We start from the raw sequence: 25,703 nt of genomic DNA on the forward strand, positions 1-25,703 counted from the left end.
CAAATTCACCACAGCACCATGATATAGGGAGCTATTCAAGAGCATGGAGAAGGAAGAAATGTGGCCATCATCAGACACAGTATAGTTAGGGGAATAGGCACTGTTCACTGTAGCCAGGACCGAGAGCCTCAAAGGCTACAGTGCCTACCCTTCACCCAGGTTATGGATATTTCATCTAAGCTACAGAGGAACTTGGATTTGGAAGGAGAAGATAGAGTTGTCATGGCCCACGTGGTCACCAACAACAATACAGGCAGAACGAGGAAATCAGTTCTGAGGGAACATGAATAGCTAGGTGGTAAGTTACAAAGCAGAACCACAAATTAAACATGCCTGGATGACTAACATGAGCTAATTGGCACAAGGTCAAAAAGATAATTGAGTCAAGATGGCTGTTGTAGAAATGGGCTTGAATCCATGGAACACTAGCACCAGTGCTGGGCAAAGAGGGAGCTACTTTGTTGGGATGAGTTGAGTTCCACTTAACTCACGCTGGGATCAGAGTTGTCGTGAATTATATAGCTAGACACATAGCTAGAAACTAAATAGCTGGTGGGGTGGAGGCAAGAGAAGAGAAGGTCAGTTGCATGGAAAATTAAAAACCAAATTCAAGAAAGGAGGCGTGCAGGTCAGAGATGAGGCTATTTGTTACCAGAAAGTGAAAGGAAGGGACAGAGTGCATAAACATCATATTGCACCAAAGAATTGTACAAAGGGAGCGAAAATTGATAATAAGTCAAAGTTAAAGGCTTTGTATCCAAATGTGCTTAGCATTTGGTATAAAATTCGTGAGTTCACAGTTTAAAAGGAAAACTGGTTAAAAACTGGTATAACTGGCACTGATTACTGAGATATGGTCACAGTAAGACTAGTACTGTGTTGAATATCCAAGGGTACTCTGTCCCAAAAGGACAGATTGGTAGGAAAAGGAGTTGGTGCAGCTTTGTTAGCAAAGGATACAACCAGTGATTGCAATGAAACATTTTGGCATTGGAGACCAAGACATAGAAATAGTCTGGGTAGAAATAAGAAACAGTAAGAGAAAGAAGTCCTTGGTGGGAGTAATCTGTAGGTCCTGTAGCAATATGGTTTCACTATAGGATACAGTAGAAAGCAGGGAAACACTGGGGACCTGCAAGAAAGATGAGGGAATATCCATTGGTAATTTTAATATGTACATAGACCAGATTAATCAAATTGGCAAGAGTTGCCACAAAGTTCAAGAGTGAATAAGAGATTATTTCTTGGGGCAAAATGTTGAGGAACCAACTGGGGAGCAGGCTATTTTGAATTTACTATTCAATGAGATAAGATTATTCATTAATCTTATTGTAAAAAGGATGCTCAAGGGAAGAGTAATGTTGGAATTTCAAATTCAGTTTGAGGCTAAGAAATTCAACTCCCACACAAGCGTTCTGGTATTTAACAGAAGGTAACTGCATTGGCACAAGGACAGATTTGGCCCTGGTGGACTGAGCAGAAAGGCTCTAGTCTAGACGGTTGATGAACAGTGGTAGACATTTCCCAACTCCTCAACTGAAGTACCTTCCAGAGAGGAAGAAAGATTGTAACAGGAATGGAATTGGGAAGCACCCATGGCTAAGCAAGGAAGTTAAAGATAACTAATGGCAAAAACTAAGGAAAACTGTATTGCAAAGGTCAGTGATAACAAGGTGTAGAGTTGGATGAACACAGCAGGCCAAGCAGCAGAGGAGCAGGAAAGCTGACGTTTCAGGCCTAGACCCTTCTTCAGAAAAAGGTCTTGCAAAGTTTGGTACCAGGTTGCAGATTGAGAAACTTTTAAAGACCAAAGGGTTATGACAAAAATAGTTTAAAAATAGCAAAGGTTAATTGTGAGAGTGGTTTATAAGACATTAAAAGGGGATTAACAAAATAGACATAGAAAGGATATTTTCTCACGTGAGGCAATCTAGAACAAGAGATCAGTGTCTTAGGATAAGGGATAGCATATTTAAAACAGGTGAGGAGAAATCATTTCTCTCAGAATTGAGAGAACGATGAATTCCTGACCTGGAATTGATGCTGGCACATTGAAGTAAATTTGAGAAGGAGACAGACTGGTTTTTAAAATTAGTAATAGGATCAAGAGTCAACAAAGCGTGGGCAGAAAAGCTGAGCTCAGTTTATAGAATCCCTACAGTATGGAAACAGGCAATTCTACCCAAATAGTCCACACTGACCCTCTGAACAGCATCCCACCCAGAACCATCCACCTACTCTACGCCTGTAACCCTGCATTTCCCATGGCTTATGCATCTAACCTACACACTCCTGGAGACTATGGGCAATTTAGTATGGTCAGTCCACCTAACCTGCACATCTCTGGACTGTGGGAAGAAACCAGTGCACTTGGAAGAAACCCGTGCAGACACGGGGAGAATGCACCAACTCCATGTGCAAGGTGGTACTGCTGACAAGCCAAATGACTGGAATAACATCTTGGGTACAAGAGTCAAATGCTAAGGGCCTAACTAAAGTAATAAAGGGAGATAGATCTGGGTGAGGTATTCCAAGTGCCAGTGTGGACTTGTTGGGCCAAAGGGCCTGTTTCCACACTGTAGGGATTCTATGATTCTAAAGTAATAATGTAATCCAACTATATAAGTGAACTAAGGTAGAGAGATCATAACTTATTCAAGTGTTGGTGGCGCAAAGGACTGTAAGGAAGATTTTACAGATACTAAGTGTGGTGGGGTCACGTGTGGGGTGACACAAACCAGCGATCACGTCACAGGTATAGAACTTGGCTATCAGTTTCTGCTCAGCGATTCAGCGCCATGTATCTCAAGGAATAATTAATAATTAATGGAAGATTGGAAGCTGAATGCCCTTGACTATTGAAGCCTCCCATCTGGGAGGGAACATTCCTATCTGGCAATTATTGCATGGTGTCCATAGATCTGTTGTGTCTGCATGGTCTCATCTATATATCATGCCTCGGGGCATCCTAGCATGCAGTGGATCAAGTAGACAACATTGGCCGAGTCACTGAGTGTCTGCCATGTATGTGGTGGGTGGTGTTCCCACGTGTGATGGTCGTATCCATGTTGGTGATGTGAACGTTTTGCAGAGATTGCTGTGGTCAAGGTTCTCTTGAAGGCCCACAGATAACCTCAATTCTGCACTTTTTTAGCGTCAGTCCTGAACATATTAAGGAAGCCATCCCTGACAGACAAGCCCTGCGTACATGCGTGATCTGCTTGGATGAGGAACGTAATGAATACTTCAAGATTTTGAAGGAAGGCCTCATAAGAACAGGATACAATGCTCAACTTGTGGAATGCCAGTTCCGACATGCCACAGTGAAAAACTGCAACGAACTCCTCAGAAGACAGACATGGGTTATGACCGATACAGTACGCTTCGTCATAAATACTTCCCTGGACTGGAGAGACTATGCCACGTTCTTCACAGCCTTCAACATGTTATCAATGACAATGAGCATCTTGCCAAGATCATCCAGACACCTCCACTTCTCACCTTCAAACAACTGCCAAACCTTAAACAGACCATAATTTGCAGCAAACTATCCAGACTTCAGGGGAACAGCAGCCAAAACGCCACACAAGCCTGCCATAACACCCTCTGCAAAACATGTCAGATCATCGACAATGATGCTACCATTACACATGGGACATCACCCACCATGTACATGGCAGATACTTACGTGACTCGGCCAACATTGCCAATCTTGTATGCTACGTGTGAGGATGTCTGAAGGCATGGTATATTGGTGAGACCATGCAGACGCTACAATAACAGATGAATGGACACTGCGAAACAATCGCCAGACAGGAATGTTGCCTCCCAGTCAGGAAACACTTCAGCAGTCAATGCTATAACATGCAGCGTCCAATCTTCGGGTAAGCGTCATCCAAGGCAGCCATTGGGATATGCAACCATGCAGAATCGCTGAGCAGAAACAGAGCGGTTCTGTACCCATGAAGACACCCTCAACCGTGATCTTGGGTTCATGTCATGCTACACATGACCCCGGCACACTCTTCTTTATCTGTAAAAGTTCCCTCACTGTACTGTTTAGACACCATCACCTGGATAAATTGTTATGATCTCTCTACTTTAGTTTGTACAGTTTAGGATTGTGTATTTTGGTTAGAGCCTTGGCATGTGGCTCTTATACCAATCATGTTATTCCATGTCGTTTGGTTTGTATCCAGCGCCATTCTTATTTTTAATCTTTTGTAATTATCTGTCATTTAATTGGCTTACAGTTTATCCCTTCCTTTGTTACTCAACTGTTGTCACTTCCACTCACACAGTCTAACACTTCTGATCATCTGCAGAGACTTATTATTCAACACTCCCCTCAAACCATTTGTATGATTTTTGACCAGTCCATAAATCCTGTCTTCTGTATGCTTCTCTCTCTCCGTTCACTTGACAAAGGGGCTACACTAAGCAAGCTTGTGATTTTAACTTCTGATTTTCTGATTCTCCATTATTTCCCCAACTTTATTATTCAAGGGATTTACCTTGAATACATAAAAAGGAAGCGAGAAGGCAAAGAGCTCTTGCTACTCAGCTCTATTATTTGCAAGTTTACACTCAAAATTTATCTTCTCTAATTTTTTTGGTAGTCTTTTGTTTTAAAACTCTCAATCCTCTGGCTTACAATGTGGCAAAGGTTAGTGTTTTTTTTAAATTAATGTTATCCTCAACTTCCCTAGCTAAGCATGGTTGTCTTATCCCCTTCCAAGAATCCTCCTTTGTCAGTTGATTATACCAATGCTGTGAGCAACAAGTTGTTTTCTTAATTATCTACCATTGTTGCTCAACCATCATTTCAGCAAAACTCCATTCCCAGTCCACTGCATCCAGCTCAGACCTCATTATTTAGTCAGCTCTGCAGTCATTATTTGAACTGAGCATAGTTGTTTCAGACACAAGTTCCTCTCTCTCAAACTGAATGCTAAACATTACTATGTTTATAGTCATTGCTCCAGAGAGGGATCTTTTGCTGACATCATTAATTAAGCCTGCCTCATTATATTTCAGTGATCGAAAATAGCCTGATCCCTGATTGGATCCACACACAGTTCTTGGAATCTTTCCCAAATACACTATGAATTCTTCCTCATGACTTCTTCTGCCAATCTGGCTATCCTAATCTACAAGCTTACTATGAAGTGTCCCATGATTAACATACTGCCTTTGTTACAAGCCTTCTTTATCTCCAAATGTATGCTCTGCCCGTGGTATAGCTTTTGTTTTGGGGCCCAGAGATTATTCCTATCCATGCTTTTTTTTTCCCTTTTTTAATGTTCTTACTATGTGGATTCTACGTCTTGCATCCAAGATAATTTCTTGCTACTGCACCTACCCTATATTCCATACTGTACCAACAGTGCCATCCCTCTACCCTTTCCTACCTTCCTCTCAAAATCATACAGCCATTATGTTATCCGTTATCTCAGCCATTATGGTGATATTTTTTCAACAAGATCGAGACTGGAAACTAAATATTCAGGAGTATAAGAGCAAACGCTTTCACCTATACTGATGCTGTCAACTCATTTATTTTATTACAAATATCACGTACAAACAAGCGTTGCAAACTTTTCCATTTTACTCCCCACCATCAGGCAGCCAACTAAGCTTTCAGGGCTCCTGCCAATGAATATTACATTCATATCTAAAGCAAAAGAATAGCCACTAAAACGTGGGTCCCTTGGACATTAGCAATGATACATAACGAAGAAAGAATATAACGTGAGAAAAGATTGTGTCCACGAAACTGACGCGCTATGTGCCACTTTTAATAGTGTATACACGGATTCTGAGGAAATGGCTACAGGGAAGTGATTACGCCTAGGAATTTTCGTTGGGGGTGGGTGTGTGGTGGGGAGTAAGTCAGGATTTGGTAGACATCGGAGGGCAAGGTGGAATGTGGGGGTCGTTGAAGGGAGGCTTAGAGGATGGAGCCTCCAGCTCCTGGGCCATACTTGGCATGCCCACCCAACCCTCCTCTGCCACTCCAGTGCCTTTTTCCCTTCTCACTCTTGGGTTGGGCCAACACTACTCTTGTTCTGTGGTCTAGCATCAGTCTCTACTGAAGCCCAGTTCAAAAATCTCACATGCTTTCACAGTCATGCACTTGTAAAAAAACTTTTCATGTAAAGTCTCTGGTGGTGTCAGAACATGGAACCAGGCATTCACCAATGAACGCATATGCATAATTGCCCACAGTTACAGACAGGGAGAGATTACTGAACACAGCAGGAATGTTGGTCTGAGGTGTAATTGTTTTAATGTGAACTGTATGTCAGGGTAGGATTCCTAGGATGGTGATGGCGAGCATGAGGGGGCATAGCTTTAAATTGAGGAGTGAAAGATATAGGACAGATGTCAGAGGTAGTTTCTTTACTCAGAGAGTAGTAAGGGAATGGAACGCTTTGCCACAGTTACAATCAAACGCTGGTGTGAAAAAGGTATCACCAAACACTGCCATGAAAAAGAAATGCTCTCCACCTGTACTACAATGGAGGAAAAGGCAACATGCTAACATCCTGAGGAAACTGGTACCGAATCAGAGAGTCAGGTGCTCACTAAAATTAACAAACAAAAAGGAGCAAACAATAGCACCAAAAGCATTAACAAATTCTTGCATCAAAAGATTTCACCTTGCTAAATAAAAATGGAATCATTTGGCACCAAGATGAGGGTTTCAGGGGAGGTACACAAGAGACTATAGATGCCCTAACTCTTCCAAAGATCAACTGATTGAACGGCTGTTCCTATTGACTGGAATATTTCAAATGCCACTATTATTAAAAGGAATGGGACAGGGAGACACTAAGGAATTCTACAACAGTTGGCTGAACATGTTTTGTCATAAATTTGACTGAGTCTATACTTCAGGAGAGACCAAATGAACACCTTAAGATTTCTCCCCCCACCCACAGATCAGCGAGAGAGAGCCATGATGAATTCACCGAAGTTATCATACCAGATGAACCAGATTGAAAACACTGGAAAAATGGAAGCATCCAAAGGATCTGCCTCACTGACAGCCAAGAAGGATAGTGCTCTGTAAGGGAGCACTTCACGTATAGAACATTACAGCACAGTACAGGCCCTTCGGCCCTCGATGTTGTGCCAACCTGTCATACTGCTCTCAAGCCCATCTAACCTACACTATTCCATGTACGTCCATATGCTTATCCAATGACGACTTAAATGTACCTTAAGTTGGCGAATCTACTACCGTTGCAGGCAAAACGTTCCATTCCCTTACTACTCTCTGAGTAAAGAAACTACCTCTGACATCTGTCCTATATCTTTCACTCCTCAATTTAAAGCTATGCCCCCTCATGCTCGCCATCACCATCCTAGGAATCCTACCCTGACATACAGTTCACATTAAAACAATTACACCTCAGACCAACATTCCTGCTGTGTTCAGTAATCTCTCCCTGTCTGTTCTTCAGGCCTTATTAGCCTTAGTCTGTAACACCTCCTTGGTCATTTTTCTTGCTGACCTACTGCTCTTCTCCCCCCCCCCCCCGTCACACTAGTTTAAACTGCCCGAATGACACTAGCAAACCTCCCTGCTGGGATCTGGTTTTCTTATCGTGGGAGCAGATGCGGCAGAGGCGGAGGAATTGGGAATAGGGGATGGAATTTTTGCAGGAGGGTGGGTGGGAGGAGGTGTATTCTAGGTAGCTGTGGGAGTCGGTGGGCTTGAAATGGACATCAGTTACAAGCTGGTTGCCTGAGATGGAGACTGAGAGGTCCAGGAAGGTGAGGGATGTGCTGGGGATGGCCCAGGTGAACTGAAGGTTGGGGTGGAAGGTGTTGGTGAAGTGGATGAACTGTTCGAGCTCCTCTCTTATCGTGGGAGCAGATGCAGCGGAGGCGGAGGAATTGGGAATAGGGGATGGAATTTTTGCAGGAGGGTGGGTGGGAGGAGGTGTATTCTAGGTAGCTGTGGGAGCATGTCCAAGTTCTTTAAGGACCGCAACTTTCCCCCCACAGTGATCGAGGACGCCCTTGACCGCGTCTCCCGTATTTCCCGCAACACAACCCTCACACCCCGTCCCCGCCACAACCGCCCTAAGAGGATCCCCCTCGTTCTCACACATCACCCTACCAACCTCCGGATACAACGCATCATCTTCCGACACTTTCACCATTTACAATCCGACCCCACCACCCAAGACATTTTTCCATCCCCACCCCTGTCTGCTTTCCGGAGAGACCACTCTCTCCGTGACTCCCTTGTTCGCTCCACACTGCCCTCCAATCCCACCACACCCGGCACCTTCCCCTGCAACCGCAGGAAATGCTACACTTGCCCCCACACCTCCTCCCTCACCCCTATCCCAGGCCCCAAGATGGCATTCCACATTAAGCAGAGGTTCACCTGCACATCTGCCAATGTGGTATACTGCATCCACTGTACCCGGTGCGGCTTCCTCTACATTGGAGAAACCAAGCGGAGGCTTGGGGACCGCTTTGCAGAACACCTCCGCTCAGTTCGCAACAAACAACTGCACCTCCCAGTTGCAAACCATTTCCACTCCCCCTCCCATTCTCTTGATGACATGTCCATCATGGGCCTCCTGCACTGCCACAATGATGCCACCCGAAGGTTGCAGGAACAGCAACTCATATTCCGCCTGGGAACCCTGCAGCCTAATGGTATCAATGTGGACTTCACCAGTTTCAAAATCTCCCCTTCCCCTACTGCATCCCTAAACCAGCCCAGTTCGTCCCCTCCCCCCACTGCACCACACAACCAGCCCAGCTCTTCCCCCCCACCCACTGCATCCCAAAACCAGTCCAACCTGTCTCTGCCTCCCTAACCGGTTCTTCCTCTCACCCATCCCTTCCTCCCACCCCCATCTACCTACTAACGTCATCCCACCTCCTTGACCTGTCCGTCTTCCTTGGACTGACCTATCCCCTCCCTACCTCCCCACCTATACTCTCTCCACCTATCTTCTTTACTCTCCATCTTCGGTCCGCCTACCCTTCTCTCCCTATTTATTCCAGTTCCCTCTCCCCATCCCCATCTCTGATGAAGGGTCTAGGCCCGAAACGTCAGCTTTTGTGCTCCTGAGATGCTGCTTGGCCTGCTGTGTTCATCCAGCCTCACATTTTATTATCTCCCTGCTGGGATATTGGTCCTTCTTCAGTCATTCTTCTACAGGTCCCTCCTTCCCTGGAAGAGATGCCAATGTTCCAGATAACTGAAGCCCTTCCCACTATAACAGCTGTTTAGCCACATATTTAACTGTGCAGTGTTCCTACTTGTAGCTTCACAGGAACATTGCACGGGGAGAAATCCTGAGATTACAACACTGGAAGTCCTGTTTTTCAACTTCTTACCTAACTGCCTGAACTCCTTTTGTAACACCTTATGTTTCTTTCTGCCTATGTTGTTAGTACCAACATGGATCATGACCTCTGACTCACTCTCCCCTTTCAGAATATCCTCTGACCACTCAGAAACATCCTTTACCCTGGAATCAGGGAGGCAACACGTCTTCCTGGAGTCTCGCGTGTGGCCACAGAAACGCCTATCTGTGCCCTGACTGTAGAGTCCCCTAAGCTACCCCTCATCTACACTTCGATCCTCCCAGTACTATGAAAATGTCAATGTGGTGCCACCGATCTGGCTGTTGCTCCTGCTTTCCCCTGAGAGGTTATTTTTCTCCCAACAAAATCCAACACCACATCCCTGTTTGAGGGGGAATGGCCAGTGGGCCTCCTGCACTACCTGCCCACACTCACTCATCTTCCTGGTGTTTAGCCAACTTTTCTGTGTCTGTGTGACCCTTACTGGTGGTGTGACTGACTGACTTAAACATGATGTTCTCAGCCTCAGGGATGCTCCACCATGAGTCCATCACAGCTCCAGGGGCTCCATGTGGTAAATCAAGAGCCATAACTAAACACACTTCCTACATACGTAGTCACTGTTGTCCATTGCCAATTGTTGGAAAAATCCACCTGGTTCACAAATGTCCTTAATGGAAGGAAACAGCCTTCCTTATCTGGTCTGTCCTACATGTGACTCCAGACCCACAGTAATGTGGTTGACTTAACTGCTCTCTGGGTAATTAGGGATGGGCTCTAAGTGCTCCCTGGCCTACAACGCCCTCATCCTCTGAAAGAATAAGAAAAAAACATGGAGATTGGAAGGGTCAGAGACAGTAAGCTCTGCTGATGCTGGAGTCCGAGATAACACAGCGTGGAGTATGTCCCCAAAGACCTAATCCTCAATGTGTGTCCTCATTGACATTGCTCAGCATGCTATCCATCACCATTTCAGCACAACACCAGCCCAACATGGTTGTAAAGATCACCTGCTAGCTAAGAACCAAAAAGGTGAAACATAGATATAGTCCACAGAGTACTAAAACACACAGCAGAAGCACTCTTGACATGAATTCAAGACCTTAACCTCTTCATCCAGAAGATGAATATATCAGAATATCTGAGATGCTAAAACTGTGGCCATCTTTGAAGAGTGAGACATGAGTGACTGTGGTACTAACTTTTTAAACTTGTCATCTCCAGTCCAGAACCAAAATCACAAGAACTTGTCATTCAGCAGCAGTATGCAGATAATGCTTGCGTGCATTCATACTCAGAGGCCAAACTTGAAACTTGATCCATTTGCAAAAGCATATTAAAGAATGGGCTTTAAGCTAAACATCCTTAAATGAAAAAGGTCTTCTACCAGTTTTCCCCTACTGCATAACACTCTTTCCCCCCCAGTTAAAGATCCACGGCAAACTATGGATAAATTGGATAATTTTCCAAACTAGAGCCACCAATCAGCAAGAAAGACATCAATGATGAAACTGAACATTTTTGCCAATATGCCAATGCAGTCACTGGCCATTGAGGAAAAGTAATGTTTAATGAGAAAGATCCCAAAATCAGCACCAAGGTCACTCTACACAGCCAGTGTTTTTGCCCTCCTGCAAGCAAAGAAAAAGACAGTGTACTACAGACTTTCTCAAAGTTTCCCTGAAAAATACAATACCCTACTGGCTTGCTGAAGACTGTCCAAACTGCACAAGTATCAAGGAGGCGCCAACCATTTCATGCATTTCTGACAGAGAGGTGGAGGTCAAGTACAAATCGTGAATGGAATAAATAAGCAGCACATCCTACCCAAATGCTTCAAACATAACCTTCCCCTCGATGGCTAAGAATGTGAATTCAGTATTAAACTATTCAGGTCATCAAGGACCCACAGCTCCGGGATAAACAAAAACAATCATCTGTTGTCCTGAGGGATAGTCATACAGCATGGAAATAGTCCCTTCAATCTAGCTTGTCCATGCTGACCAGATATCCTAAACTGATCAAGTCCCATATCTCTCTGAACTCTTCCTATTCATGTACCATCCAGGTGCCTTTTAAGTGTTCTAGTTGTACCTGCCTCCAGCATCTCCTCTGGCAACTGGCTCCATACATCCACTACACTTCGCATTAAAACATTGCTCCTTAAGTCCCTTTTAAATTTTTACCCTCTCACCGTAAACCTATACTCTCTAGTGTTGGACTCTACTATCCTGCAAAAAAGACCTGCCCATGCCCCTCAAGACTTTGTAAACGTCTACAAAGGTTACCCTCCAGCCTCTGACACTCCAGGGGGAGAAAAGCCCCAGCCTATACTACCTCTCCCTCAAACGTTCCAATCCTGGCAACGTTTTTGTAATCTCTTCAAAAGCCTTTCAAGTTTAAGGATGTCTTTTCTTTAGCAGGGAAACCAGATGAACATAGTATTCTAAAAGAGCCATCACCAAAGTCCTGTACAGCCACAAAATGATGTCCCAACTCCTATGCTCAATGCACCAACTATTGCAAGCCTGCCAAACACTTTCTCCACCACTGTGACTCCATTTACAGGGAATGATGCACCTCTAGGTCTCCTTGTTCAGCAACACTCCCCAGGACCCTACCATTAACTGTAGAAGTCCTACCATGGTGTTCCACACCAAAATGTTACACCTCATATCTAAATTAAGCTCCATTTCCTGGCTCATCTGATCAAGGTCCCATTGTACTCTGAGATAAACCTCTCTAACATCCACTACAAACACAAATTTTGCTGTCATCTGCAAATTTACTAATCTAACCTCCTATATTCACACCCAAATGATTTACATAAATGATGACAAGCAGTGAACCCAGTGCTGATCCTTGTGGCACACTGCTGATCACAAGCCTCTAGTTGAAAATACAATCCTGCACCACCACCTTTTGTCTTTTACCTTCAAGCCAACTTTGTATCCAAATGGCAAGCTTCCCCTGGATTGCATACGATCTAAACTTGCTAAATGCCTTATGTTGAGAAGGAATGACAGGGACAATGAGAAGAGAAAACCGGAGATTCAGGAAGAACTGGGAGGAGCAGGTGTGGGCTAAGAAGAAAATGAAAAATCAATAACAAGCAGAAGACGTTGGAGGCGTCTATGGATGTTACTTAAACAGAGTTCCAAAAGGGTCCAAAGACCCTCATTAGAGAGCCATTAGCAAAAGTTATGGATAATGGCATGTAGGGAACTTACTGAGCTGGTTAAACTGCTGAGTGACAGAAGACAGTGGAGATAATAAGCAGGTATTCTCATATTATGGACCAGATCAGACAAAACAAAAGCCCCGCAAAATACGCAAAAAATAATCTAGACCCGAACTTCTTTTTTTTTAAAAATAGAGGATAAATGAAAGGTGTTGCATTCCAGATGGAATTCTAATGGTCAAACTGCTGGATTTTAAACAAAACACACTTTATTCATCTAATGTACTGTAAAATACAAAACAAGGGAGTAATTGGAATAACCTAATTCAATTGGACAAATTAACAGAATAATAGATACAGTAACTATTATAATTAACTGTTCCAACACAGCAACAATTCATAAACACACCATTTGCAATAGGCAAATTCAAGAAACAGATTGTCTCACATACAATTCCTGTAGCCCAAGTGGAAAATCATCAAGAGAAAACTCAGAAGGTAGCAGCCAGGAGATGTACTGCAGCTTCCAACCGTGCTGAGGCTCCAGCAACTACTGGTGAATGCTAAAATTAGAACTCTTGGTTCTGTAGGTGGGAGCTTGACCACACGTACTAAGGCTGCTTCAATCGCTCCAACTTTAAAGAAAACACTTAAGGCTTCACAAGTTGTTTATCATCTTATCGCCATCTGGCCCACAATCTCTGTCCAAAAGAAACCAGGACAAAACATACATCTTAAAGCCACATTATCATTCCACTCATTGGCAGGACTTTAACTAGAGGTGTTCTGTAAGTTTCAGCATTGAGGACTCAACTGTTCACTCTTCTTAGTGACAACTTAGATAGAGATAGACAGCTAATTATCCAAATATAATGACAAATAAGACAGCACTGTAATGAGCATTGATGAAAACACCAAATTATAACATGATATTTGTAACAAATTAAAAGGCAATGGGCAATTGTGGTAAATGGATTTTGCTGCAGGCAAATGAGTCATCCATATTGCTCATAAAATGTGATAGAGCATCATATTTATTCAATGGTACAAAAATACAAATGATGGAAACCCAATGAGATTTGGGGTCCAGGCAGACAGATGACGGATAAGAAAATAATTAAAAACACTAGTAGAACATGGAACTCAAAGTTCAATTGAATACAGAGAGAACAGTTAGATAGTTTGATAGCTCTAAATATTTAAACACTTAGAATAAGCAGAGGGTAAGCAAGAATCATGGAGTGGAAACATTGGTATTCATTGGGATAATGTTAGAGTGACAGCCAAGGAGGGTGATATTCCTGCAACATGTTCACAAAAACTTCCTTCTCAGTCCAGCTAGCAAAGAGACACGGCTGGATCAGGTGTCAAGGATTGAGGAGGGTCAAATAAATCAAACATTTGTGGGCTTATACTTGGTTAAGAGTCAAAGATTAGACTTGCAATGGAGAAAATCAAGAAAGAGGTCTGAAGTTGAACTCCTCACAGGAACAGGGCTTCTTTTCACGAATAGGGTGAGGCTATCACTAGCTAGGCCAGCCTTTATTACCCATCCCTCATGTCCCAGAGGGCAAGAGTAAACCAATTAGTCATGAATCTGGAGTCAGACGTAGGCCAGGTAATGAATGCTGATAAGTTTAAAGTTAGGCCATAAGCTGTTAAAGTTAAAAAGTTATATTAAAAAAAAATCAACATCCACATCTTCTAGCACAACAGGTAGACCTCACCTACCTGGCACCCAGTGTAATTATGTTGAAACACGTTTATTTTTTGATTTTTTTTTTAGAAAAAAGGGAAAATATCTCCTACCAGCTTGCCAACAGTAAGCAAATATTAAGGAGCGGGAAACAGCCCCTTTCTAATATTTATTCTGTAGAGGTGCCAGTATTGGACAGGAGTGAACAAGGACAAAAGTCACACGACACCAGGTTACAGTCCAACAAGTTTATTTCAAATCACAAGCTTTAGTACCACTGCCCCTTTATCAGATAAAATCACATTCACCTGGAATTGTGTGACTTTTGTCTTAAAATTCATGGGATATTAGCATTGTTGGCTAGGCCAGCATTTATTAACAATCCACATAGGTCAGACTAGGAAAAATGTCAATGTGAAAAAACTTACATTAGTGAACCAGATAGGTTTTTATCATAACTGACAGTGGTTACATGGTTACCATTAGCTAAGTCTTTTATTCCAGATATTATGGAAATAAAATTTCACCATCTGCCATAATGGGATTCAAACTATGTCTCAGAATATCGGCCTGGGGTTTTGGAATATTAGTGATTCTGTTGTGTTCAGTGGCATTACAACTCCGCCACCACCTCCCACTGTTAGGGATGAAAAGAGTCAAAATAACGTTTAGAGATGAAGACTGGGATACTTAGTTCTTAATTTTATCGTTGCTTAAAAGAAAACATTAGCGACGCCTTTTCTGAAAGAGATTCAGTGATAAAAGAATAGATTTGCATACAGAGCATATTTCATAATTAAACATCAAGGCACTAACACCAAATGCTTTTTGAAGTTTAGTCATTGTTTATAATGTAGGAAACACAGCAGCTCATTTGAATAATCTGATAAACAGTAATGCAAGTAACAGAACAATGAACAAAGAAAATTACAGCACAGAAACAGGCCCTTTGGCCCTCCAAGCCTAAGTCGATCGAGATCCTCTGTCTAACCTGTCGTCTATTTTCTAAGGGTCTGTGTCCATTTGCACCCCGCCCATACACGTACCTGTCCAGATATGTCTTAAAAGACGCTAACATGCCTGCGGCTACCACCTCCGCAGGCAACGCGTTCCAGGCACCCACCACCCTCTGCGTAAAGAACTTTCCACGCATATCTCCCTTAAAAACTTTCCTCCTTTAACTTTGCTTTTCATGATATTGATTGTAGGATAAATATCAGTGAGGATATATGGGATTACTCACTAGCTCTTTTACAAAATACGCATCTTTTATATCCACCTAAACAGGTAGTTGGGATCTTGATTTAACATTTCATATGAAAATGGTACTTCCAACTATGTACAGGAACTTTAGCGTCTTCCCCCTGCTACCTCACATCCCAGCAGGGGACTTGCACCTGGTGATACACTTGCTAAAGGTGTTCTGAATTTGGAGAATACAGATAATGGATTGGAAGCATCTATTAAAAGGTAGATGGCTATGTAATGAAGGACTTGATATAATCTAATTATCCAAGAGAGGTGACTGGGAGTGGAAAATGCAATACCTTCATTCAAGGAAGAATACAAAAACATTCCTAACTAAAGGCCAGTGAATTTACTGTCTATTGGAAAAATAAAATTCAGCAGATACTTGGAAAGGACTGAGATAGTAGGAACTACAGATGCTGGAGAATCTGAGATAGCAAGGTGTAGAGCTGGATGAACACAGCAGGCCAAGCAGCAACATAGGAGCAGGAAAGCCGACGTTTCGGGCCTAGACCCTTCTTCAGAAGTTTCAGAGATTTCTGAAGAAGGGTCTAGGCCCGAAACATCAGCTTTCCTGCTCCTATGATGCTGCTTGGCTTGCTGTATTCATCCAGCCCTACACCTTGTTCTCTTGGAAAGGACAGTTTGTTAAGGAGATCCAGCATGATTTCTTTTTAAAAGGCACATCATGTTTAACTTGGTAAGTGGATTTTTTTTTGATGTAGTTGACAGTGAAGGCTGAAGAAGGGAAAGCAATGTATGATAACAAGGTGTAGACCTGGATGAACACAGCAGCCAATCTAGGCCTGAAATGTTAGCCTTCCTGCTCTTCTGACGCTGCTTGGCCTGCTAAGTTCATCCAGCTCTATACCTTGTTATCTCAGATTCTCCAGCATCTGCAGTTCCTACTGTCTTGAAAGCAATGTATGTTATCCACATGGAATTTAAAAGGCAGGTTAACTAACCCTGTAACCCATAGACCACAGTTATAAGCTTATTGGTTGAAAGACAAATTTTGACTCAAAATAAATGGTTGTTTTTCAAATAGGAGTGAGCTTCTTCAAGAGTCAGTACTAAAATTACTGCTTGTTTTTATTAGTACAATTACCGTGGATATTGAAGCATGGGGTAAAATATTGCTGACAACTCTAAACTGGGAAGTGTGCCAACAGCAAGGGTGATACCAATCAACTACAACAGAACAGACTGGCTAGCAAAATAGTAGCCAGTGTAGCTAAAATAGACATATAGCAAAAGAATTTAATAGAGAGAGAGAGACAGAGACAGAGAGAGACAGAGAGAGAGAGAGACAGAGAGAGAGAGAGAGAGAGAGAGAGAGGGGGAGAGAGAGAGAGGGGGGGAGGGAGAGAGAGAGAGAGGGGGAGGGGGAGAGAGAGAGAGAGGGGGAGGGGGAGAGAGAGAGAGAGAGAGAGAGAGAGAGAGAGAGAGGAGAGCTGATAGACTTTTGGCATAAGTGTTAGGAGATTGGCGAAGTTATTAAATTTCTTTGCCTGCAAAAATTGAATGTTAATATTCATTAGTCATTGTAGTTTTAAAAACAACAACATGGTTCAAAAGCATTGCACGGAATGCTACGTTAACATACAAATTAGACACGTATACTGAAATGTATTCAAATATTTTAAATAGCAAATGCAATCTACAATTAGGAACCTAAATATATAATTGCAAATATCTTTTCAGAAAGGAAAAAAAAATGAAATGCTTAAAAACATCTTAAAAAGACCGGAAGTGAGCAACTGAATTTCTTGCCTGTTTTGTTCAATAAGGTGCTGCTGATACCGATGAATCATACCCATACGTTCATTGTCTGCGGATGGCACATTTGACAGAAAGTGCTTGTGATGCTGCAACTGTGGAAAACAGAAAATAAATCCAAATTATCTTACAAACAATAAACTACAGTTAAAAAGTTCTTGTCCTTTGTGTATTGTAACTTCGATGTTTCAAAGCATGAGACAAATATATTGGACACCTGCTTAGTGAAGCTGTTACAATTCTGTTTCTACACTATGTGTCTGCTCAGCACGGTATCATGATGCAAGCTAGTATCAGTATCAGGAAAGTTGGAAATGGTGTTGGACAACGCGCAGTCATTAGCAAATATTCCCATTTCTGACCTTATGATGGAGAGAAGGTCACTGATGAAGCAGCTGAAGATGGTTGGGCCTCGGACACTATCCGGAGGAGCTCCCAGACAGGTATTCTATAGCTGCAGTGAGTGACCAACAACCTTTATGGCAGGTACAATTCCAAACAGCAGAGATTTTCTCCCTAATTCCCATCAACACAAGTCTCCACCTTGACACCACACTTGGTCAAATGCAGTCTTTATGTCAAAGGCAATCATGCTCGCCTCACATCCAGAAACCAGCTGTTTAGTCCAAATAGGAATCAAGGCTGTAAATGAGGTCAGGAGCTGATTCTGGAAATTAGGGTCACTTTAAAATTGATTTTCCAAGCATTTAGAGTATAACATGAGATTTCATTCAACTAATGTTACAACAGTTACCGGTTTTGCAAACTTTTAGCATTAAAAGTCACCAAAACCACCAGCAGTAAAAAGGTGACAAAACTCCATTTGTTCAACTAATGTCAACAATTTATCTGTGCCATTTTTATTGGCTTATCAACGCATCATTTGGGAAAATAAGTTTACATTCTTAGAAAGGCAATAAACTAATTCATCAGATGAAGGCAGACAGCTCTCCTGGCATCATGCACAGCTGCCAGAGGTTAGTGGCCAAAAGCATCTGGACAGGTGATCAACAAGGCATATGCTGTCAGCACCCAAAACTCAGTACATTAACAGGGCTAGGGGTGAAGTGGAGTTAGAGGAGAGTCTAAGGAACAAGGAATCACCTTCTCTGAAGAAAGCCACACGTTAAAAGGGAAGAGCAAAGACTTATCACTACAGACTACGAAACATCAAAAGACAACTAAAAAAAAATCACCTAAACTCTAAATCACAGGGATTCATTTGCCTCTGCTCCCCATTCTACAGAATGGCTTCAGAATGAGTAGTGTACTTGTGTCACAGGTTATGCATTTAATTTCTGTGCCTAATTTAATAATTTATTACATCTAAACTATTTCTTCTTGTAGGGGTGACCTGTACCTGGCAGGTAAGGTGGCTCTTTTCCAAACACATTAAGCAGCCCATGCCTGCTTTCAAGATGACAGACAGAAGTTAAGCAAAACTAAACAGCCTGTTCACAGTGAAATACAATGATACCTTTGAACAGAACTGCTCAAAGGTCAGTAAAAGAACATTGTATGTTCCCATCCGAGACAGTTCTGATAAAAGGATGCCTTAGGACAGATAAATGACCAATTCCAGCTTTATTAAGGACGAATGTCCCAGCAAATGAACAACATCAGGTGCTACATTAGGTCCTCAAGCAGCTGCAAGGATAACAGCTCAAGTTATTTCATAGTAAATGGTTGCCTCTTTGAAGCTATCAGCAATATTAAACAGTTTCTAGCTAAAAATGCTCTAATCATAGAAACTGGTTTCAACACATAAGCAGGATACAATACAAGCTTTAAAAAAAAATTAAGCTTGGATGTAAAGATTAACTAGCCTTAGGCGTCACCTTCCCTCCTGCCCTGAACAAGACAGATTGATCACAAGCCATAAATTACAACAGTAGCAGCTGTGTAACATTACTCAAAATTAACTTTATAAAACAGAACTCAACCTTAAAGCAATTAGCTAAAACTAACTGACTTTTTAATTTTTAGAATTATGTAATTGGGGCATTGGGAAAATAAAATGAGTAACTGATAGTGATGACAGACAGCATCAAAATACAACAGGTAACAAAATTTGAGCTGTCTTTACAGATAAACAAGCCTGAAAAACCCAAAGGAGTATGGCCATTAAACTTTTGGAATGAGAATGCATAGAATGCATGGGAAGATCCCAAGCCAAGAGATTACAACACCTAGCTAAAACTGTAAGATTATGGGAACCTGGGGCTGTCCATGGAATTGCCCATCATTGATTAGGCATCCCACAGGAATGGGCATTTGGGTTAAGGGGGAAGGATGATAAATATGTTTGTGACACAGTAATCAGTTACAAGAGAGTGTATAAAAATGCTGTATTTCTTTGTAAAACGAGAGGATCTATCTTCCGAAGCCAAATTCAGGGAAGATCTATCTTCCGAAGCCAAATTCAGGGAAGATCCTTTGGGTCTCTCCCTGCATAAACTGGTTTCTGCTTGATCAAACAGCTTCCACTTGCCTGAATCCTGCCTCCCTCCTGAGGCCTTGTCCCCAGGTTGCGAAAAACACTCCTACAGAAGTGATGAAAAGCTCAGCTGTAAGTAGTTTTAAGAAGTTTAAAAAAATTGTTAAAGTGAAGTAGGTAAGCAAATAAAATTAAAAAGGGAGAAAGTGTAAAACTTTGGGGCCAGAAGCCTGAAGGCATGGCTACCAAAGTAATTTGAGGAAGACTGTAGTGCTGCTGGAAAGTTACAGTAACTGGGAACGGGAGGAGTAGGCCAACCAACCATTTGGGTTATAGTAAGAAAAAATATCATGGAAGAATTTGAACACAATGGGAATAATACAGTCATGCTGACTTCCTGTCTCTGCCCAACACTATTAGCAAACACAGCTCTCAAGGAACTTTAACTATTTTTTTAGGCAAATTTTCAGCTAGATTGCCAGCATAATTAAATGCTAAATACTTAAAGTCAGCTTAATTGTAAAATCACAAAAATTGCCCATTTATACGTTCTAAAGAAAACAAACTGTGTATTTTCCCCACATCAAGATAATCACAATTTTGCACCATAAGAAAAAAAGTTGCCAGACACAGGACACAATTTAAATTCAAAAGAACTGTGAATGCTGATATCTAAAACAAGAACAGAAATTTCTGGTGACACTCAGCAGGTCTAGCAGCATCTGTGAATACAGAGCAGAGTTAATATTTTGAATTATTCTTCGAAGAAAAGGTGGTACTTATGCTGAAGACAAACGGCAGGTGGGGGTGGAGATGGAGCCCACGGCAAGGCAGATGACAGGGGTAGGTAACAGTGCATTGGGGCCGAAGAAAAGCTAAATAAATGATTACAGCCAGTGTATGAGAAATTGGGTGAGCCCTACTCAATATAATAATAGGTTTACAAGTAGGTGAGAAAGCTAAAAAGCAACACATTATAATAGAACTTCCACTTTTCAGCAGATCAGAAGAGCTTTTTTTAAAAATGGGGATGAGAGGGATACTACAAAGAAAATGTAACCCCATAACTTAGCCAAGCCTTTTCCATAAACATACTTGTTTCCTTCTGTCTATTTCAGATCTAGTTCCACTTGCTTGTTCTTTTGGATGACTCAATGTTGCACTTCCAGCCTTTATGGCATCTTCAGGTACTTTGTTTTGCTCTAGAAAAGTACAACAGGATGAATTACAGATCATAAATATATCGAGTGCAAAAAAAATGTGCTTTATCATTTCAATCCAATGAACGATACATCAAATGGAGCTTGTTCAAAATTCTGTCCAACAACTGACTGCCAAGTAAGATTGCTGACAAAACTACTAGTGAAAAGCTGACAAATGATACCGAATTATAGAGCCAAAACATGTTTGAACAAAAATTGTAATTTATGGGTCAAGCTGACAGCAGCATAGGATGCTCCAACTGGAGGTCCTCTGCTCCTTCTGTTTATTTCCCCCATTTCTTTCTCTCTCTCTCTCCACATATACCACCCACAATCCCCGTACCTTTATGGGGGTTATACCTGATGCAGAGTGGACTGGAATGCAGCAGGGACAGTTGTTGGACTCTGGACCAGAGCGGGGGTATCAACAGCTTGCAAGCCCAGTCAGGCCATGTCTGGAAGCCCCCTGTGCTGATCTACTGTATGCTCTTTCTATGAAGATTGTAACACTTATCTTTTTAAAATTTATTTCTTTTTATTTTTCTAATCTGGACTATGACAAACTGCAAGGTAGTGTAACTTCTTTTCCTGGTGAGCTTTTGTTTCTATATTTTGTATCTAAGAGTTGTATCTAGGAACTTTATACCCAAGATGGTACCATGTGGGGAGACATTGTAAACTTTTCACTGTACTTCTGTATTTGAGTACATATGACAATAAAAGGATATTCTATAATTTCCAAAATAAGATCAAAACCAAACTTAATATATGTTATTGAACTCACGTTTATTGGCTTGAATCAGCACTGGCAATATTTCTAGATGTTCTTCACTTAAATTGTCAGCTGTGGGTTTTGTCAAAGTTCTTTGATCATTTTTTTCACTGGTAATTGAACCAGACTCAATGGTCATATCTTTGTTTATATACTTCGGTTCAGGTTTGGAACAAGAGTCTCTCTGTATCTTTATCTTGGTAAACAGTTTCTCCAAGGCTGCCTTAGTTGGGCATGCAGAGGGCTGAGTGGCTGCTACCAACTGTAGATCTCCACAGCAGCAGAAAGAAATGTTTAGTTACAAAGTGCAAACATTTGCAAATCCCTATACAATTCTACTAATTGCTTCATATGCCTGACTGAAAATCAAACAAAACAAATATAAATACAAATGGCACAAAAACAGTAGAACATTAATGACAATACCAAGTTGGGTGGGAGGGTGAACTGTGAAGAAGATGCGGAGATCCTTCAGCATGGTCTGGACAGGTTGGTTAAGTGGGCAAATCAATGGCAGATGCAGTGTAATTTGGATAAATGTGAGGTTATTCACTTTGGAAGCAAAAACAAGGTGGCATATTACGATCTGAATGGCTGTAAATTGGAAGAGAGCCGTGTGCAGTGGGACCTAGGTGTCCTTGGGTACCAGTTGCTGAAGGTATTCATGTAGGTGCAGAAGGCGGTAAAGAAGGTAAAAAGGTATACTGGCCTTCACTGCAAGAGATTGAGTAGAGGAGCAGGGATCTGTCGCTGTAATCACACAGGGCCTTGGTGAGGCCACACCTGGAGTATTGTGTGCAGTTTTGGTCTCCTTTTCTGAGGAAGGATTCTCTTGCTCTCAAGGGAGTGCAGCGAAGGTTTACCAGGCTGACTCCAGGGATGGCAGGATGGACATACTAAGAGAGATTGACAAGGTTAAGATTGTTTTACCTGGAGTTTGGACAAATGATGGGTTGATATCAGAGACTTTTAAAGTTCTAAAAGAATTGGAGGATGCTCCCGGTGGTGGGTGTGTCCAGAATCCTGGGTTACAGTCTGAGGATTCGGGGTAGTTGGTAGATAGACGGAAACGAGCAGTCGTTTCTTCACCCAAAAACAGTGGTGAGCCTGTGGAATTCGTTACCACTTCCTGTGGAATTCAATTCCAAAGAAGCCAGTTGATGCCAAAACATTGGATGCATTCAAGATTCAGCTAGATACAGCACTTGGGGCAAATGGGATCAAAGTTTACGGGGAGAAAGCAGGATTATGCTATTGGGTTGGACGATCAGCCATGATAGTGATGAATAAAGGAGCAGGCTCAAAGGGCCAAATGGCCTCTTTCTGCTCCTATCTTTTGCATTTTTATGTTTCTATGAACACATTGCAGTGCAACTACAACTGGCACCCTCCTGGCACACTAACTCTAATAATATTCTCTAAAAAGAAAACAAGTCAACTTATTTCCAGTGGGTGAATTTCTCAAAAGGGCTGAAGGTTAGGAAAAACCTAAAATTTTAAAGAGTCAGAGTAAAACAGCACAGAAAGAGGCCATTTGGCCCAAACTGGTCCATGTTGACCAGGGTGCCCATTCAGTTTCAATTGCCTGCATTTGGTCCATATCCCTCTAAACCTTTCCCATCCAAGTACCTATCCAAGAGTTTCTTTAAAACGTTGCTTTGTACCTGCTCAATCAGCCTGTTCCGTATACACACTACTCTCTGCGTGAAGAACTTATCCCTCAGTTCCTTCTTAATCTTTCCCCTCTCACCTTGAACCTATGCCCTCTCTTTTTCAATTCCCCATCCCTGGGATAAAGAGATAGGGACATCCTATCTATGTCCCACATGATTTTGTCTCCTATGCTCCAAGGAATAAAGTTCTATCTTGGCCAACCTCTCCCTATAACTTTGCCCTACTAGTCCTGGCAACATCCTCATAAATCTTCTTTACACACTTTCCTAGTTTAGCTAGGTCTTCCCTATACAAGGGTGACCAGAACTGTACACAATTCTGTTTTTCTCCCTACTTTTCTTTAATTAGTGACATGTGTAATTATCCATCCTAAAGGAAAATTTCACAAATTCAGAAAACTGCATGGAAAACTATTGATAGGGTGTCTGCAATTTTCTCACCAACTTAAAACAAAAACAAACAAAGATGGAAACCATCTCGGATATCTAAGTATAGAGGTGAATGAACACAGCAGGCCAAGAAACATCATAGGAGCAGGAAAGCTGATGTTTCCGGCCTAGACCCTTCTTCAGAAATGCACCGCAACTCTTTTCTGAAGGGGCTCGGCCAGAAACATCAGTTTTCCTGCTCCTCTGATGCTGCTTGGCCTGCTGTGTTCATCCAGCTCTATACCTTGTAATCTCAGATTCTCCAGTATCTGCAGTACCTACTATCTCTTGGAAACCAGCTCGTCCTGGATTGATCATTCTTGAGCACCATTATTTCATTCATTACTATTACTTGACTTACAATAAACTTTCAATTATTTCCTTGGGATTCAGGAATGTTGATTTCTTCCTAATCTCTTAATACTGACACAGTAATTATTCAATATGACTACTGCCATTGACAATAATCATTTACAAAGAGACCGATGTTGCTCTAGACCTAGCATTATTTTCTAAGAATTCTCTTAAAAAAGTGTTGATTCTTGTATCCCACTTAAAGTTCAAATTAATAGCTCCTTTTTGTAGTTCTACGCTTTATCATTTGGATCATTTACATTTGCTAGCATTTCTGTTGTACTTTTGTATGCCATTTAAGTTCACGTTGACTAGATACGCATAGTTTTTTTTGTAGGAAAATGGAGCTCTTGCCCCTTATAATATAAACTGGTTCAATGCCAAACTAAATCTATTAATTGACAATTCCATTTATCTGTCATTTTACCCATGGTCATTTATCATTATCATTTATCATCCGACTGAAGAAATCCTTGCACGGACTTAGAATCCTGATAGCTGTTTCATGTTATCCTCTTTCAAACAATTTATTGAACATAACAATATTATGATTGCTTTTAGATAAATGCTCAGACTATTAAATTGTTAACTGAATAAGGAAGACCTGAATTTAGGAAGACCAATTCATTGGTTCTCAGACAGTTTTAAAATCTATTCTGACATATTCAAAACTCCACTACATTTCTCACATTTATCGATCTATTCCAAGGTTAAAATCCTCTATTAAAATTATACTGCATTAGGTACACTATGTTTTAAGCTTTGTACCACCTCTACTACTAGGGGCTAACAGAAAATGAGCTGTCAAAATTTCTTCCCACAAAGCCATCAGACCCGTAGAATCTTTCCTACCTACTTAACTTCATTAAAATCACTTCACCATTAAATCAGCAAGGCTACTACTTGTTCAGTAATGGCTACCATTTCCCATTTTCACCAACTTTCTGGTCCTAAACTGGTTCAGGTACTACCTACCCCAATATCACAGTTTTCACTGTTCCAATTGTTTGCGAGTTTGGATCTAAGCTACTGTCATGTGGGTTCAGTCTGCATATCTGAAGGAATTGAATGATGAATTTCAAGGCATTTCTACAGCCATCATGATTTCCGTTACACACAATGTGGCCGAGTGAAAGTGGGCACAAGGAAGTTCCCGTGCAAATTCTACAGGCAAACAAAGTAAATTGCTTTCAGTTTTGAAGGTCAGAGATTGCATTTATTTCATTTTGATTAGGGGATACACCCATAGCTTGGCAAAAGCTCTGAGTATCATCTGATTCTTGCAAAAATTTTGGCTTCAACAAAGTCTAAGCTCAATTACATGAAGATTCAAAGTGACTCTCAGATTCTCAAGACTAGTAATTAAAGCCACAGTTCAATGAAGCCCTTCAGATACCAAAGAAAAAGGCTGCAAGTACTATAATGGATACTATTCAGATTTTTTTTCCTATTCATTTTAAGGGACGTAGGCATCGCTGGCTGGGCCAGCATTTCTTGCTCATCCCCGATTGCCCTTGAGGTAGTGGTGGTGAGTTGCCTTCTTGAATCACTGTATTCCTCCTGCTGTGGGTTGACCCCAATGCTATTAGT

General features: G+C 41.7%; 1 protein-coding gene across 8 annotated transcripts in view; it reads right to left on the bottom strand.

Annotated features, from left to right (window-relative positions):
• cep295 (centrosomal protein 295) overlaps nt 1-25,703 on the bottom strand; it is a 208,413-nt gene that overhangs the window by 96,671 nt on the left and 86,039 nt on the right. For 7 of the 8 annotated variants that reach the window (XR_009445842.1, XM_048532237.2, XM_048532235.2 and 4 more), the window contains 3 exons: nt 21,670-21,927; nt 20,779-20,885; nt 17,241-17,341 (listed from right to left, as the gene is read on the bottom strand). Coding sequence is in view for 7 of the 8 variants with exons in the window: in XM_048532237.2 (XP_048388194.1) it covers nt 17,241-17,341; nt 20,779-20,885; nt 21,670-21,927 (466 nt within the window). In the remaining variant the exon portion in view is untranslated. The remainder of the gene's footprint in view (nt 1-17,240; nt 17,342-20,778; nt 20,886-21,669; nt 21,928-25,703) is intronic. The other variant, XM_048532236.2, reaches the window with a different exon arrangement.

This window comes from Stegostoma tigrinum, chromosome 6, assembly GCF_030684315.1.
Source record: "Stegostoma tigrinum isolate sSteTig4 chromosome 6, sSteTig4.hap1, whole genome shotgun sequence".
Lineage (NCBI taxonomy): Eukaryota > Metazoa > Chordata > Chondrichthyes > Orectolobiformes > Stegostomatidae > Stegostoma > Stegostoma tigrinum.